Source organism: Coregonus lavaretus (genome assembly GCF_964263955.1).
Source record: "Coregonus lavaretus genome assembly, chromosome: 12".
In the NCBI taxonomy this organism is placed as follows: Eukaryota; Metazoa; Chordata; class Actinopteri; order Salmoniformes; family Salmonidae; genus Coregonus; species Coregonus lavaretus.
Genome location: NC_139999.1, coordinates 44,275,684 through 44,294,186, shown reverse-complemented (window position 1 = coordinate 44,294,186; position 18,503 = coordinate 44,275,684). Strand labels below are relative to the sequence as shown.

Below are 18,503 nucleotides of genomic sequence, written 5' to 3'. Positions count from 1 at the left end.
TGCAATTCTACACATTTGCCATGGCTTATGCTGCTATCCGAGTGCCTCAAACATGAAAGTGGCCCATTCCATGAAATGTTTTGGAATTTCAGATTCTCCCTGACTGTGTAGTTTTTATTCTGGTGGTTGTTAGTTCTGAAAGATGATCTCATAAATATATAGGTCCACTATCTTTTCTACATACTTTATATCTGGTTGTAGTCATTTAATTTTACACTGAAAAAGTTTTACCATCCCAAAATGTATTAAATGTAATATATATACACACACACACAAATATATATATATATATATACATACATACATACATACATACATACATACATACATACATACATACATACATACATACATACATACATACATACATACATACATACATACATACATACATACATACATACATACATACATACATACATACATATACAGTTGAAGTCGGAGGTTTACATACACTTAGGTTGGAGTCATTAAAACTCGTTTTTCAACCACTCCACATATTTCTTGTTAACAAACTATAGTTTTGGCAAATCGGTTAGGACATCTACTTTGTGCATGGCACAAGTAATTTTTCCAACGATTGTTTACAGACAGATTATTTCACTTATAATTCACTGTATCACAATTCCAGTGGGTCAGAAGTTTACATACACTAAGTTGACTGTGCCTTTAAACAGCTTGGAAAATTCCAGAAAATGATGTCATTGCTTTAGAAGCTTCTGATAGGCTAATTGACATCATTTGAGTCAATTGGAGATGTACCTGTGGATGTATTTCAAGGACTAACTTCAAACTCAGTGCCTCTTTGCTTGACATCATGGGAAAATCAAAATAAATCAGCCAAGACCTCAGTATGAAAATTGTAGACCTCCACAAGTCTGGTTCATCCTTGGGAGCAAATTCCAAACGCCTGAAGGTACCACGTTCATCTGTACAAACAATAGTACGCAAGTATAAACACCATGGGACCACGCAGCCGTCATACCGCTCAGGAAGGAGACTTGTTCTGTCTCCTAGAGATGAACGTACTTTGGTGCGAAAAGTGCAAATCAATGCCAGAACAACAGCAAAGAACCTTGTGAAGATGCTGGAGGAAACAGGTACAAAAGTATCTATATCCACAGTAAAACTAGTCCTATATTGACATAACCTGAAAGGCTGCTCAGCAAGGAAGAAGCCACTGCTCCAAAACCGCCATAAAAAAGACAGACTACGGTTTGCAACTGCACATGGGGACAAAGATCGTACTTTTTGGAGAAATGTCCTCTGGTCTGATGAAACAAAAATAGAACTGTTTGGCCATAATGACCATCGTTATGTTTGGAGGAAAAAGGGGGCCAGAGAACAAGCCAGAGAACACCATCCCAACCGTGAAGCACGGGGGTGGCAGCATCATGCTGCGGGGGTGCTCTGCTGCAGGAGGGACTGGTGCACTTCACAAAATAGATGGCATCATGAGGAAGGAAAAGTATGTGGATATATTGAAGCAACATCTCAAGACATCAGTCAGGAAGTTAAAGCTTGGTCGCAAATGGGTCTTCCAAATGGACAATGACCCCAAGCATACTTCCAAAGTTGTGGCAAAATGGCTTAAGGACAACAAAGTCAAAGTAGTGGAGTGGCCATCACAAAGCCCTGACCTCAAACATATAGAACATTTGTGGCAGAACTGAAAAAGCGTGTGCGAGCAAGGAGGCCTACAAACCTGACTCAGTTACACCAGCTCTGTCAGGAGGAATGGGCCAAAATTCACCCAACTTATTGTGGGAAGCTTGTGGAAGGTTACCCGAAACGTTTGACCCAAGTTAAACAATTTAAAGGTAATGCTACCAAATACTAATTGAGTGTATGTAAACTTCTGACCCACTGGGAATGTGATGAAATAAATAAAAGCTGAAAGAAATCCCTCTCTAACATATTCTGACATTTCACATTCTTAAAATAAAATGGTGACCCTAACTGACCTAAGACAGGGAATTTTTACTAGGATTAAATGTCAGTAATTGTGAAAAACTGAGTTTAAATGTATTTGGCTAAGGTGTATGTAAACTTCCAACTTCAACTGTATACACTACCGTTCAAAAGTTTGGGTTGACTTAGAAATGTCCTTGTTTTCGAAAGAAAAGCAATTGTTTTGCCCATTAAAATAACATCAAATTGATCAGAAATACAGTGTAGACATTGTTAATGTTGTAAATGGCTATTGTAGCTGGAAACGGCTGATTTTTTATGGAATATCTACATAGGCGTACAGAGGCCCATTATCAGCAACCATCAGTCCTGTGTTCCAATGGCACGTTGTGTTTGCTAATCCAAGTTTATCATTTTAAAAGGCTAATTGATCATTAGAAAACCCTTTTGCAATTATGTTAGCACAGCTGAAAACTGTTGTGCTGATTAAAGAAGCAATAAAACGGGCCTTCTTGAGACTAGTTGAGTATCTGGAGCATCAGCAATTGTGGGTTCGATTACAGGCTCAAAATGGCCAGAAACAAATAACTTTCTTCTGAAACTTGTCAGTCTATTCTTGTTCTGAGAAATGAAGGCTATTGGCAGCTTCATTAAATAGTACCCGCAAAACACTAGTCTCAACGTCAACAGTAAAGAGGCGACTCCAGGATGCTGACCTTCTTGGCAGAGTTGCAAAGAAAAAGTTGTATCTCAGACTGCCCATCTTAATATTTTCTTTTTATTGGCCAGTCTGAGATATGGCTTTTTCTTTGCAACTCTGCCTAGAAGGTAAGCATCCCGGAGTCGCCTCTTCACTGTTGACGTTGAGACTGGTGTTTTGCGGGTACTATTTAATGAAGCTGCCAGTTGAGGACCTGTGAGGCATCTGTTTCTCAAACTAGACACTAATGTATTTGTCCTCTTGCTCAGTTGTGCACCGGGGCCTCCCACTCCTCTTTCTAATCTGGTTAGAGCCAGTTTGCGCTGTTCTGTGAAGGGAGTAGTACACAGCGTTGTACGAGATCTTCAGTTTCTTGGCAATTTCTCGCATGGAATAGCCTTCATTTCTCAGAACAAGAATAGACTGATGAGTTTCAGAAGAAAGTTATTTGTTTCTGGCCATTTTGATTCTGTAATCGAACCCACAATTGCTGATGCTCCAGATACTCAACTAGTCTCAAGAAGGCCCGTTTTATTGCTTCTTTAAATCAGCCCAACAGTTTTCAGCTGTGCTAAAATAATTGCAAAAGGGTTTTCTACTGATCAATTAGCCTTTTAAAATGATACACTTGGATTAGCAAACACAACGTGCCATTGGAACACAGGACTGATGGTTGCTGATAATGGGCCTCTGTACATCTATTTAGATATTCCATAAAAAAAATCTGCTGTTTCCAGCTACAATAGCCATTTACAACATTAACAATGTCTACACTGTATTTCTGATCAATTTGATGTTATTTTAATGGACAAAATAATGTCTAAGTGACCAAACTTTTGAACGGTAGTGTATATTTTGATTTGTTTTTTGGTTACTACATGATTCCATATGTGTTATTTCATAGTTTTGATGTCTTCACTATTATTCTACAATGTAAAAAATTGTAAAAATAAAGAAAAACCCTTGAATGAGTAGGTGTGTCCAAACTTTTGACTGGTAATGTATATATACACACACAGACAATTTAGCAGTGGTGGTCCAGTGTGTGTGCTGCAGGCAGTGTGTGTGCGCTGCGGGTGGGGTTTCTATGTATGTGACCACCTCTGGCGTGTATATGTGTGTGGGATAGAGCTACAAAACACTCCTTCCTATGCACCCACAGCGAAGGAGACCCTGTGGAATCCCCCAGCAGTTAAAGGGTGTGTGTGTGTGTCCCACTACATAAAGCAATTGGAGACCTGGTGAAAAGCTCTATTTGAATACAGTCTCTAAATATAAGCAAGCCGATGGTGTGTGTGTGTGTGTGTGTGTGTGTGTGTGTGTGTGTGTGTGTGTGTGTGTGTGTGTGCACAACAGGCAGTAAGTGTGTTTCTGCTCCCCATCTCCCATCACACACCCTAAGGCTGTGTACACCAAGACAGTGAAACAGAGTTGAATAGAGAGAGAGAGAGAGAGAGAGAGAGAAGCCTCAGTAGCAGCAACAGCAGTATTAGTATGAGGCTGAGAGTCATCCATTATAACTCTCCATCAGATTATATAGAGATATGTCTAGTTGTGTTGGTGGGTAGTGACTATCGCTACAGGCAGGTCTCCAGTGTGTCAGAGTCACAAGTGACCAGGTAGGGTTTCCACTCCCCCACCCCTAAGGGCCCAGAGCTACTGACACCTTACATCCCAGGGCCCATATTCACAAAGCGTCTCAGAGTAGGAGTGCTGATGCAGGATCAGCTCCCCTCTATCCATATAATCTTATTCATTGTGATCGAAAAGGCAGAACTGATCCTAGATCAGTTACTACCCTGCAACACTTGATACATTCAGCCCCTGGTATCTGATCTCCTTCTGATATTACCCATCTGGATCCCGATCCACCATTTTAGGGATCACTTAGTTAGAGAGCTATCCAGCTAGGGGGTGACATGTTAGACAGTAGAGACAGAGGTGACACTGTGACAGGAAATCAAAGCCCAGCCATCAGACTCTGTGTCACAGTCCCATTGTCAGGTTGCAATCAGGCTGTCTCCCTCAGACGAAAACACACACCTGTCTGTCTTCACAGGAGGCAAAAGTAAAATACATTTACAACCCAGTTATTCAGAGACAACTCTTATCAAGAGAAAAACTCTTAACTTTCAGAGAGACTTAGAACTTGCCTGGGTACCAGTCTGTTCAGCTAACATTCCACTCCTTGTACTCTGTGTCATTGCAAAATCTTTGGCACATTACACAGAGTACAAGGAGTGGAATGTTAGCTAAACAGACTGGTACCCAGGCTAACTTAGAATGACTGAATTTAAACAAGGAGGCTGAAACAACCACATAATACCAGCACGACAGTTATCAAGACAGTCATGGTGAAGAACCATGTTGTCTTCTTCTTCCGTTTGACAGGACCACTACACCTGGAGAACAGACAGCAGGTTAAAGCTCCTAACAACAGGGAGGACAAGGGGGAAGTATATCCCTTCCTCTCATCGCATTGCAGATCTTCTGTAGCTTTTGTCTTTACCTGTGAATGCTGGCGGGGAGAGATGGGGGAAAGGGAGGGAGGGGGGAGGGGGGGAGAGAGGGAGAGGAGTATCCAATCCTATCAACCCCTTATAGATGTTCTTCTCCTCTCTTCTTCTCCTCCTATACCTGTGGAACCCCTGGAGGGGACTGGAAGTAAAGGAAGGAGAGAGGGGGGGGGGGGGTGGGGGGGGGGCTGGGGCTGCTAAAGCGAAAGCAGGTGATGGTAGTTGAGGACCCCCAGTGCGTACCTGAGTCTGGATGCGGTTGAGGCCCCTGAACCAGAGGACCTGTCCCCTACGGAGCTCCATCTCAGCATGGTCGATCTCATCATCCCCCTCGTTCATCTCGTTTTCAGGGACATCCTCCTTATGGGTGCCGTGGCCAGCCTCCTTTAGGAACTTCAGGCGGTGGGTGGGGATAGCTGTGATCAGCTGGAGGAAAGAGGAAGAGAGAATGTTTTAATAAACATATCTCACTCAGCACAGTAGCAGTAGTTACATACCCTGTAATAATGCTGTATGATTGTCGTGGGGAAAGGTAGAGATCAGCTGGGAAGAGAGAGAGCAGTGCACATGAGAACAGTCAATTTGGCGCATTAACATTCAGAGCCACATACAGTGCCTTCAGAAAGTATTCACATACCTTGACTTTTTCAGGACAAGTCCCATAAGTCCCATAATAAGTTGCATGGACTCACTCTGTGTCCAATACTAGTGTTTAACATTATTTTGAAATGACTACACCATCTCTGTACCCCACACATACAATGATCTGTAAGGTCCCTAAGTCGAGCAGTGAATTCAACACACAGTTTCAACCACAAATACCAGGGAGGTTTTCCTATGGTTCGCAAAGGGCACCTATTGGTAGATGGGTATATAAAAAAACATACAGACATTGAATATCCCTTTGAGCATGGTGCAGTTATTAATTTTACACTTTGGATGGTGTATCAATAAACCCAGTCACTACAAAGATACAGGTACCCTTCCTAAATCAGTTGCCGGCGAGGAAGGAAACCACTGAAGGATTTCACCATGAGGCCAATGGTGATTTTAAAACAGTTACAGAGTTTAATAGTTGTGATAGGAGATAACTGAGGATGGCTAAACAACATTGTAGTTACTCCACAATACTAACATAAATGACAGTGAAAAGAAGGGAGCTTGTACAGAATACAAATATTCCAAAACATGCATCCTGCTTGTAATAAGGCACTAAAGTAAAACTGCAAAAAATGTGGAAAATAAATATACTTTATGCCCTGAATACAAAGCGTTATGTTTGAGGCAAATCCAACAACACACCACTGAGTACCACTCTTTTTTAAAGTGATGGCTGCATCATGTTATAATATAATAATAATATGCCATTTAGCAGACGCTTTTATCCAAAGCGATTTACAGTCATGTGTGCATACATTTTTACGTATGGGTGGTCCCGGGGATCGAACCCACTACCCTGGCGTTACAAGCGCCATGCTCTACCAATTGAGCTACAGAGGACCATGGGTATGCTTGTAATCGACAAGGACTAGGGAGTTTGAGGATAAAAAGAAACGGAATGGAGCTAAGCACAGGCAAAATCCTAGAGGAAAACCTGGTCCAGTCTGCTTTCCAACAGATACTGGGAGACAAATTCACCTTCCAGCAGGACAATAACCTAAAACACAAGGTCAAATATACACTAGAGTTTCTTACCAAGATGACGTTGAATGTTCCCGAGTGGCCTAGTTACACTTTTGACTTAAATTGGCTTGAAGATATATGGCAAGACTTGAAAATGGCTGTCTAGCAATGATCAACAACCAACTTGACAGAGCTTGACACATTTTTTTAAGAATAATGGGCAAATATTGTACAATCCAGGTGTGTAAAGCTGTTAGAGACTTACCCAGAAAGACTCACAGCTGTAATCACTGCCAAAGGTGATTCTAACATGCATTGCCTCAGGAGTCTTGTCTAATCGAGATATATTAGTATTTTATTTTCCATTTATTTAAACAATTATTTATAATTTTCCTTCCACTTTGACAGTATTTTGTGTAAATCGTTGACCAAAAATGACAATTAAATCAATTTTAATCCCACTTTGTAACACAACCAAATGTGGAAAAAGTCAAGGGGTGTGAATACTTTCTGAAGGCACTCCCCTATGTATTTATTTGGACAGTGAAGCTAAAACGTTTAATGTCTCTATAGTCTAGCATTTTAGATTTGAGATCAAATGTTTTATATGAGGCAAAAGTACAGAATTTCACCTTTTATTTGAGGGTATTTTCATACATATCTGTTTTACCATTTAGAAATGAATGCACTTTAATTTAGTCCACCCCTTTTGAAAGTGTACTACATTTAGTCAAAAGTATGCATTAGAGTCAACATGGTTCAGCATCCCTCTGGGACACTTTTGACACCTTGTAGAGTCCATGCTCCAACGATTTGAGGGGGGGGGGGGGGGAGTCACCTTTATTGTAGATAATAATATAATATGTTTCTGAACACTTCTACATGAATGGATAATCATGTATGAATAATGATGAGTGAGAAAGTTTCAGATGCACACAGATCATGCCTCCAAAACCTCTCACCTATGGCTGTTGCGGTGACCATATTACCGCCACACTGGCAGTCATGAGTCATGACCGCGGTAAAATTCCACGTGACCGTTGAGTCACGTTAATCTCCCCTTATGCACTCTGGACACATGTTAGTAGTATCCAATTTGCTAACAATCATCAGGTCACTAATGGCCTGGCACTCAGGGCTCTATTGTCCCTCTAACCACTCTGACATGAATGAAAATGCAATCGAAAATCACATCAAACACTTATCATCAAAACAATATGTGCTTAAAAAAAAAAAACTCACCTCACTGTGATAGATCAATTTGAACTAAGAAATTCTACAACATGTTGAAACTGAGTGGAAAACATGGTCGTTTTGAATGTTGTTTCAAAGCCTAACACAACGCCATGGACAGTGCTTTCTAATGTGATGATTAATTCAAAACTCCATATGCATATTAGAGCTTATGCATAAGCATAGGCCTATATATGAGCCCAAGTAGGAAAGAAAACCTGAATTAAAATAATGATTGTGATGTTATACAATACATAGCCTAAACATATTAAGCAAGGCAGAAAAACATAAAAATAAATAATAATAATCTCTTTGGTTCATAATTGGTAGCCTAAATTAAACAAATTTAGAGTTAGCCTAAAATTAGGCCTACAGTGCATTTGTATTTGATTTTGAATAGCCTAGTAATAGGGCATTTTTATATTTTCATAGTTAATAGGCTGACACATTACCTTTAGCTACAGAATATCTCAGCACTGTGTCTTTCCATCTCCTCCCCTCTCTCCTTCATTCCTTTCTCAAGCGCGCAGAAAGAGGGGCTGTCAACAGTTTAATGTTAAGTTGTGAAAACATGTTACTATTGATGTTCCCGGACAGATTTCACTCGGTTTCCCAAATTAAGCACTGGGTAGCTGCAGGAACAGGGTTGGAGAGCCCATGGCATACAGAGTTTGGGCGGAATATCACCTACTGCCGGTGAGAGGCTGCATGCTCCTCAAACAGTGGTTGATGCATGGAGTGAAATAACCGGAATAGCCTACCCAACATGAGTGAAAAATGAACCAGCGGGAAAGTGGCCTCCATTCGCTATTGGAGTGCATACGGATGACATGCCTTTTTTCCCCTGCCCCTGTTCCTGCCCATTTGATAATGGACCATTCTAAATCGAAACTAATTTGACCTATTAGTAAAGACAAGATTAAATTGAGTTCTACAAACACAGTTCTACAAATGCTCATCCAGAGGCAGCGCTCATAGTAGCCGCTGATTTTAATGCAGGGAAACTTAAATAAGTCTCACCTAATATCTGCCAGCATGTCACCTGTGCAACTAGAGGTGAAAAAAAACTCTTGATCACCTTTACTCCACACACAGAAATGCATACAAAGCTCTCCCTCGTCCTCCATTTGGCAAATCTGACCATAACAATATCCTCCTGATTCCAGCTTACAAGCAAAAACTCAAACAGGAAGTACCAGTGACACGCCCAATATGGAAGTGGTCTGATGAAGCGGATGCTAAGCTACAGGACTGTTTCGCTAGCAAAGAGTACAATATGTTCCGGGATTCATCCGATGGCATTGAGGAGTTTACCACATCAGTCACCGGCTTCATTAATAAGTTCATCGACAATGTCGTCCACACAGTGACCGTACGTACATATCCCAACCAGAAGCCATGGATTACAGGAAGCATCCGCACTGAGCTAAAGGCTAGAGCTGCCACTTTCAAGGAGCGGAACACTAATCTGGACGCTTATAAAAAATCCCACTATGACCTCCGACGAGCCATCCAACATGCAAAGTGTCAACACAGGACTCAGAGTGAATCCTACTACACCGGCTCTGATGCTCATCGGAATGGGCAGGGCTATCACGGATTACAAAGGGAAACCCAGCTGCTCAGTTACGCTGGCCTACCAGACAAGCTAAATTCCTTCTACGCTTGCTTCGAGGCAAGCATCACTAAACCATGCATGATACAGTGATGAGTATCAAAACTGTCACCTGTAACAAAATGAAGGGCACTATGGTATCACCATAATCAAGAATAGATAAAAATGTTGACTGAATAATCTGCTTCCTACTGCTTAGAGAAAGGTACGATCTGTTTTTGTAGAAAAAGCCAACTTAAAATCTTAGCTTCTTAACCAGCTCATCCATATGTTTGTTAAATGTCAAATCCATATCAATCCAAATGCCTAAGTATTTATATGCGGGAACACGTTCAATTGGAGAACCATCTAATGAGTGAACATGTAATTCATCTGATAAATTCTTACGAGAGTTTTAAAACCACATGAATTTAGTTTTTGGTCGCATTAAGCACACGTTTTAAATCAGCAAGGGATTCCTGCATAGCTATAACATCTGACTGTAGTTTGACACTGCCAGATCAACAGTCGGGGCAATAGCATACATAATAGTATCATCTGCATATAGATGAAGTTTACCATTTTAAACAGATTGACAAATGGTGTTTATATAAATAGTGAAGAGAATAGGTCCTAAAATCAACCCCTGTGGTACACCTTTATGCACTTCAAGAAATTCAGACAACACCATCAATCACGATGGCCTGAGTTCTGTCACAAAGATAATCATGAAAAGATTAACAGGCATCAGCGCTCAGGCCTATCGAGGACAACTTAGTCAATAAAATAGCATGAGCAACAGTATCAAAAGCTTTTGACAGGTCCACAAACAAAGCAGCACATTTCATTTTAGTGTCTAAAGCATTGCCAAGATCATTAACAACTGAAGTGGTTGCTGTAATAGTGCTATGCCCAGGCCTAAATCCTGATTGGTTTACATTCTAAATTCATTTCTCAGATAAAAAAGAGCAAAGTTGTACATTTACCAAGGATTCAAGAATCTTAGCTAGACAAGGAGGCCTTGAAATGGGGCGATAATTATTAAGATCACTACTATCCCTGCCCTTATGGAGTGGCAGCACAAGAGCTGATTTCCATACTTTTGGAATATTTCCTGATAACAATGTTAAATAAAAAAATGTGGGTCATTGAGCCAACAATGATGGGCGCTTTACACTTAAGCAGACCAGGATCCAATTGGTCGCCCCCTGTGGAATTCTTGTTGTCTATTGCTAGCAAAGCATCCAGGACTTATTTTTCTGTAAATAGCCTAAAAGAAAAGCTTTGACTATAATTTCTCTGATCATTCAGCAAGTTTCCCCTATCAGCATCCAACCCAATATCATTGTGAATAGGCTTAGAAGTTATTTCAAAGAGATAGCCCGCTGAAATAAAATGGTGATTAAATGCATCAATGATGGCATTTTTTCCGTAAGGAGGCCAGTGTCTGAATTAATTTGTTGTGGCAGAGAGGAGGAAGTAGAACCCTTCAGGGATTTGACAGTTTTCCAGAATTTAGCTGGAAAAAACAATCAAGGTCACTAAAATAAAGACTGTGTAAGAAAGCTGAAGTTTTTTAAGTTCCTCTTTGTGATGACACAAGGTTTAGATTTTTATATTCTCACATCTCTAACACAAACAACTGTTAATGCTCACTAATGTCTTGGGCGAAGACACCAGTAGAAACATATTTCTCTGGTGTATTCGTTAAGATAAGATCAATCAGAGTTGACTTTGAAGGAGCTTTTGGGTTGGACCGTGTAGGCTTAGTCACCAGCTGGGTTAGGTTTAGATCATTATACATGTTTTTTTTAGATTGTCTGAAGCCTGCATTTCCCAATCATAATTCAGGTCACCCAGGATAATAACTTCTGATTTCGTAACAAACTAGTTAACTCCTCGAATGCCGAGGGAGGACGGTAGACTCCTATAACAGTTATGGATACATTTTTCCCCAGACAAAAGCTTAAAGATAGTAGCTTCAATTTTTGGGCAAGGGAAATAGATTTCAGTAAAGAGACAAATATGTTTTTTTATAAAAATGGCCACTCCACCACCTCTACCCTGTCTGTCAGCTCTGAACATATGATAACCCTCAATATTAATATCAGAGTCCAGAATGTCACTGGTGTGTCAGATACACACAGGAAACGGTTGAGCGTGAAAAACCCAGCAGCGTTGCAGTTCTTGACACGCTCAAACCTTTGTGCCTGGCACGTACTACCATACCCCGTTTAAAGGACTTAAATATGTTGTCTTGCCCATTCACCCTCTGAATGGCACACATACACAATCCATGTCTCAATTGTCTCAAGGCTTAAAAATCATTTTTTAACCTGTCTCCTCCCCTTCATCTACACTGATTGAAGTGTATTTAACAGGTGTATTCCTAATGTTTTGTATACTCAGTGTATATCGGTTCAGTAACTCATAATTAAATTAATGGTCTGAAATTCATTAATTTAAAGCATGCCCTCTAGTTCTCCCAGTGATAACACCACTTAAGTGCAAGCAAGGTCATTTCTCAGGTCCAGACTGAAGAGAGGGTTGTCCACAGAGTACTTATTAAATTACTGTAATTCTATGGTGTTGTCAGCATAGAGATACATTTCAATTACTATTTATATTGAATGGTTCTATTTAATTAAGTGATTGCCAGACAGTTTGTCCTCATGTGAATGTTTCTAAGACATGGGTTGGTTTAGCAGAGAGACGACTCACCATCATGCCCCTGGTCTGAACCCAACTGACTGAGGCTACATCCCAAATGGTACTCTATTCCCTAGTGCATTACATAGGGTAGGGTTCCCCAACTGGCAGCCCGCGGGTGGTTTTATTTGGCCGCCGAAGTTTTATGAGCAAAAATAAATAAATACAATTTGGTAGTTTTTTAAAACTTTTTTTATTGTTGGACATAAAAGACTGTAAAAATACCAGGAAATCAGCTCCAGGTGATTTTAATTTAAGAAATCTGTTCCCAATTATTCCCACGCATAATAGAGAGATACATGATCATATACAAATGTTAGCAATTTGAAATTATTATGTTTTAGTCAAACAATATATATCTGTGTGGGCTTCTTGCGCTTAATTTGCAGTCTACACATTTTTTTAAAATTATTTTCCGGCCCCCCGACCATCCGCTCAAGAAAAAAATCGGCCCTCTGTTTAATCTAGTTGATGATCCCTGACATAGGGAATAGGGTGCCATTTGGGATGCAGCCTAAAACAAACTGCAGTGTCAGTAGAAGGATGTCAAACGTTCTTGCTGTATCATTCCTTGGGGTGGAGGTATAGATACTAAGGTAATGTGGTGCTGTGTTATGTTCTCTTGTCTGCATTTCAAACACGGTACACTTATGTAACAAGTCATGATGACTCAAATTCATTTAGTCACCTCTAAATGATTATGCTTTCAAAGACTCCCACACACAGACAAACACAAAAATGTATGTGCACGCACATACGCACACACACTGGAGGGCATCATCATAGATGTAATATTATAGGTGGATACAGGGAGACTGACGCTAGCTAGCTTGTTCTACCTGGTTTTACAGAGCGATCTCTCTCTCCACCTCCTAGTTGAATTCAGACAACTGTCTGTGTGGGGAAGCTTGTCTTTGAGGGTACAGGCTCCTGTCTATAGACAGTATGAGATCTCTTTCTCTGTATGTATGAGTATGTGTGTGTGTAGGCAAGTGTAGAATTTTGTGTTTATGTGTGTGTGAGTGTGTAGGTGCGAAGTGATAAGCGCGTCTTTGAACGTGTGTGTGTGTGTGAGTTCATGCAGATGGAGAAGTGTGTGTGAGTGTCTTTGAACATGTGTGTGTGTGTGTATAGTCGCAGAGGGAAAATTGTGCTGGGTTCTCGTCCTCTGGGGTGTGGGCAAATCTGGGCCATGCTGCTTTCATGTGCGCCAGCGCTTATTACCACGGTGACGGTTGTGATGGTAACCATGGAAAGTAACTGCTTTGTGTTCCAGAACCCGTCTCAGCGTAGCAACTGTTCCCTGGCACCTACTGTACCAGCTGCCTCACGCACACACACAGAGATTGTTTGTGTCTCTTACCTGTCCCCAGAGCAGCTCTCCCACTCCGATGAAGACACACCAGAGCCACTGGTCGATGCTCAGAGCCGTGCAGGAGAAGGGCTTTCCTCCAAACTGGACAATGACAATCTGAGACAGAGACACAGAGTGAGTGTGTGTACCTGTAGATCCAAGCTACACAACACAACACTAATAAACATGGAGAAACGGTGTGTGTGTGTGTGAGAGAGTGCATGTGGTGTGTGTGAGTGTATGTATGTGTATGTGTGTGTTTTATTTTATTTTAATAAGATCTCTTTTAGTCCTCATTTGGACTAATCTTCCAAGAGTCCTTACACATTAAAATACATTTTATAATACAATCACATGTTCACATATAACACACTGTTACAAACAACAGACATAATACACTGATATATTGACCAGATAAATACTCTGACAGTCTGAAAAGATAGATTGGTTCCTTCATCTACCATAGTCCTGCACAACCTTCCAATTTAGTATATTTAAAGATAAATTATTCAATTTCTTCATTGCTCTGAATCGAAATGTTATTTTGCCCATTTCTCTTTTCTGCCGGGATAACACAGATGGTGGACAATCTATTCCTAGTATTGACTGAATGTCTGTCTCGTACCAACTGAATACTGAATAAGAAGTGGACCAAGACAGCTGCCCTGCGGTATTCTACACACCAAAGCATGAGGGGAAGAAAACGACCCATTGATATAGGTGGACTGTTTCCTGTCAGTTAGATATGACTGTACCCAATTCAATGCTGCCTCCTTAAACCCATAGTGCAATAATTTTGTAAAAATTATTTCATGATCCACTAAATCAAATGCTGCGCTGAAATCTAAAAATAGTACACCCACAAACCTGCCATTATCCATAGCATTGAGCCACTGTTCAGTCATGTCAACCAATGCAGTGGTATGTATTTCAGTGGAGCTGCAATCTGGGGAGCAGCACAGTGAAGTAAAAAATTGTCCATAAGATCATAACCTATAGATTTACCATTGGGTATTGACTTCAATAGGTTTAACACCACCTCTACTGACACCAATGGTAGACTAAAAGAGCAGGTTTGTTTACTCATAATATGATCATCAATCCATTGGACAATAGCTTGTTTGGAAGAATGGGTCTTTACATTATCTCTCAGTAAATTTGTTTTCTTTGCAAAAAAAATCTGCAAAATGATTGGAAATATCAGCTGGTTTTGTTATTGTTCTCATGTCAACCTCCACACTAGATGGGCATGATGAGATAGATGTACCAAGCCCTTAACTGTATTCCATACCTTTTTAAAAATCATTTTTACAAATCAATAAAAGCATTTTCGTAAAATAATGTTTTCTTCTTACGATTTAATTTAACTGCATAATTACATAGTGCTCTATAATTCTGTTCATCAATTTCTAGTTTAGATTTGGCTTTTCAGACTTTTGCCATATTGGACGAGCCCCAACTGTACACTTTCTTACTGGGGCATGATGGTCCATTACCCAAGTGAGCAAATCAATAAAACATTCTGTAGCTTGATTTAAATCATCTAGATAAATCAGCTCCCAGGGTACAGCAGCCAAATCCTTTTGAAATTGCTCATGATAAAAAATAAAATAAAAGATTTTCTCTTGACCACAATCCTTGGGGGTTTCTTTGGAACCATGGTGTTCATGGTTATGGTCACAATATTATAGTCTGTCCAGCCCACTGGCATTGATCTGGCCTTTAAGCATTGCAATGGTATATTACAGAATATCAGATCAATGCATGTGTCTGAACGGTGACAACTTGGTTGATGATCTAGTAGTGTCATTAACCATTTGTTTCAAACCACAGCTCTCAGCATATCTCAATCATTTAGTTATATTTGAATTATTCTGATCCTTCCAATTTATATTAAAATCACCCAAGATAAATATATATCTCTGTTGCTATGTGTGGCATGGTCAAACCCAGTGCATATGTCATCCAGATAAGACACCTTTGAGCTAAGAGGTCTGTACACACATCCTATCAATATGGGTGCCTGGTGAGGCAGATGTACTTGAGCCCATAGTGTCTCTACTTGACATACATTAAGGTCATCCCTAGGGCTGTGGCGGTCACGCAATTTCGTCAGCCGGTGATTGTCAAGCAAATAACTGTTGGCCTCACGGTAATTGACTGTTCATTAACATAAACACATTTAGCATCTCCTGGCTTCCACACATAGCCTACAAGCCACTGATGCAGACCTTTGGAATATATACATTTAGAAAAGTCTAATAAATCCATGTAATACAGCCTATACCTTCACAATAAATCTATTTATTTTAGACAGGTCTAAAGAAACATGATATGAAGAAAATGTAGTCTATTTCAGAAGAACAGAATAGCATACTCTGAGTTGTCCTTATGTTAGGTCCTGATCTGGCTATGCCATATGGCTGTGGGCTACACTAGTTAATTTAGCAGACAAGATTTGGTTAGAACTCCATGGCATTTTATAGTATGAAGAACACAATTAAACAAAGCTGAATAAAATAGAAAGGATATTTTCTCCAAACGATTTGAGGGAGTGCGCACATGCAGCAATTCTGTGTTGAGCGGTTAACAAAGAAATAGGTCCTACTACACTACCGGTCAAAAGTTTTAGAACACCTACTCATTCAAGGGTTTTTCTTTATTTTTACTATTTTCTACATTGTAGAATAATAGTGAAGACATCAAAACTATGAAATAACACATATGGAATCATGTAGTAACCAAAGAAGTGTTCAACAAATCAAAATATATTTTATATTTGAGTAGTATTCAAATAGCCACCCTTTGCCTTGATGACAGCTTTGCACACTCTTGGCATTCTCTCAACCAGCTTCATGAGGTAGTCACCTGGAATGCATTTCAATTAACAGGTGTGCCTTCTTAAAGTGTATATGCTCTTAAGTGTATATGCTTAATTTAGAGTTATTAATGTAACTTTAGTTGTTCTGAAAACGTTGGGCTATATGTTTTGATTTATAATACAATGTAAGGCTGCATGATGCGACTAATGATGATTTGAAAAAAGTTGCTTGAAAGGCATGTGCTCCGCTTAGTTTTTTGCACTTGATAATGCCTCGAATTTCCCGGCGGCAAAAAAAATCCATGCCTTTTGCGGCCAGTGGCCGTTGTTCCCATCTCCCTGAGTGCTGCGTGTTCAGAAGCACCTCTCACTCACATGGCTCTCCATCACGTGATCGGGTCTTTCTCACAGGCTACAAGTGAAGACAGACACGTTGGGGACGCAACTCCAATTCAAGGTGCATATTGAAGACATTGGAAGAACTGTCCACATTTACTTTTCGTCAGCCAACAAGATGAGTAGGCCTAACGAACAGCAAAAGCACTAGCCTATGTCAATCTACTATGCCTCATAGTACAAAAGTTGACCTGTTTTATTCTGTGCGCGAAATAAATATTCCAAATAGTCTGGGACAGTTGCGGGATGCCAAATTAATACAACCACTAGCATAAAAAAAACATGTTAACCAATGAGGCTGACACAACAGATCAGAACGTTTAGTTTAAAATGTGATTAACTATTAGGCTATTTCTTCACATTATAAGCACAGCAATTCGCACACTGCAGTAGGCTATAAGCGCGAATGTTCCATTAGCGGAAAAACACCATTATCAAGTGACCACAAATGCTATTATGCATGTAATGCTTTTATTATAAAGGTGCATTTTTATGGTGAAAATTATCTTCCCCAAATTTGAAACTCAAGCGCTGCTTATCTATGCCAGTTAGGCTCTACACCTCTTGTAAAGTGGATTAATGTGGTTAATTTTAAGAAGTTATTTGGCCACTTTAGTTGTAATACAAACCTTATGAAAACATATAGGCCTATGGACTAGGCTACATGAGGTGCGCGACTATGATTCGAAAAAGTCGCAAAAGAAAGGCATTGTTTCTTGCCTTACGCTGGGCATCATTCACAAGTGATAATATATCATTCACAAGTGATAGGCTAATATTGTCACCCATCAGACTATTCTTGATTTAATCTTGTCTTTACATATACTAAATAATATATATGTGTGAAATTTGTTTTGATTTAGAATGGACCATTATCATGCACCTGTCTCGAAACAGGGGCAGGGGAAAAAATACATTAAATAGCGAATGGAGGACGCTTTTCCCGTGATTCATTTTCATGCCAGCCAGGTAGGCTATACTCCTGTTGTAAAGAAAAGAAATGTGCTTAATATCAGGAAAGTTGAGAAATAAATATAGTAGGCCTAGTCTATAGAAAGCTGATGGGATCCTCCTCTTTTTAATAGAGGCCATCACTGTGTTTTCTCTCGCAATTGCATAGCCTATAGAAATGTTGTGCAACATGAGCTCATTGGGTCTCATGAAGTGTTTGATTAGATTTTTGATTACATTTGCATTGATGTCAGAGAGATTGGAGGGACAATAGAGTGCTGAGTACCAGGCAGTTAGCAAGTTTGGTAGGCTACTAATGACCATCAGCAGCATCAGAGTTTGGAGAAGCCTAATTACCGTGACTAAACGAATTTGACTGCCTTCATGACTCGTGACCGCCAGTGTGGCGGTAATACCTCCTCTCCTCTTGAAAAGGTTTATGTTTCGGAATGTACAACACTACAGCACCATCTCTATTCCTGTCCCTTCTAAGTAGAATGTTAATTTGCCCATCATTAACGGATGCATCCAAATGCGTTTCGGTTAAAGCTAAAATATGAATATTATTTATGTTGACCAAGTTCAAAACCTCATATATGTTATTAGGCTACATACATTAACTTGGGCTATATGCAGCCCTTTCCTTGTCAAGTGAAGATCAATAGAACAGTGATTATTCACTCCAAAAGCAGTGT

General features: G+C 40.0%; 1 protein-coding gene across 1 annotated transcript in view; it reads right to left on the bottom strand.

The window, feature by feature from the left end:
* The window catches only part of LOC311138994 (plasma membrane calcium-transporting ATPase 1-like), a 138,864-nt gene that overhangs the window by 15,698 nt on the left and 104,663 nt on the right, over positions 1–18,503 (bottom strand). The window contains exons 21-22 of the mRNA XM_084173815.1: positions 13,650–13,757; positions 5,371–5,553 (exon numbers count right to left, since the gene is read on the bottom strand). Of these exons, the coding sequence (XP_084029941.1) occupies positions 5,371–5,553; positions 13,650–13,757 (291 nt within the window). The remainder of the gene's footprint in view (positions 1–5,370; positions 5,554–13,649; positions 13,758–18,503) is intronic.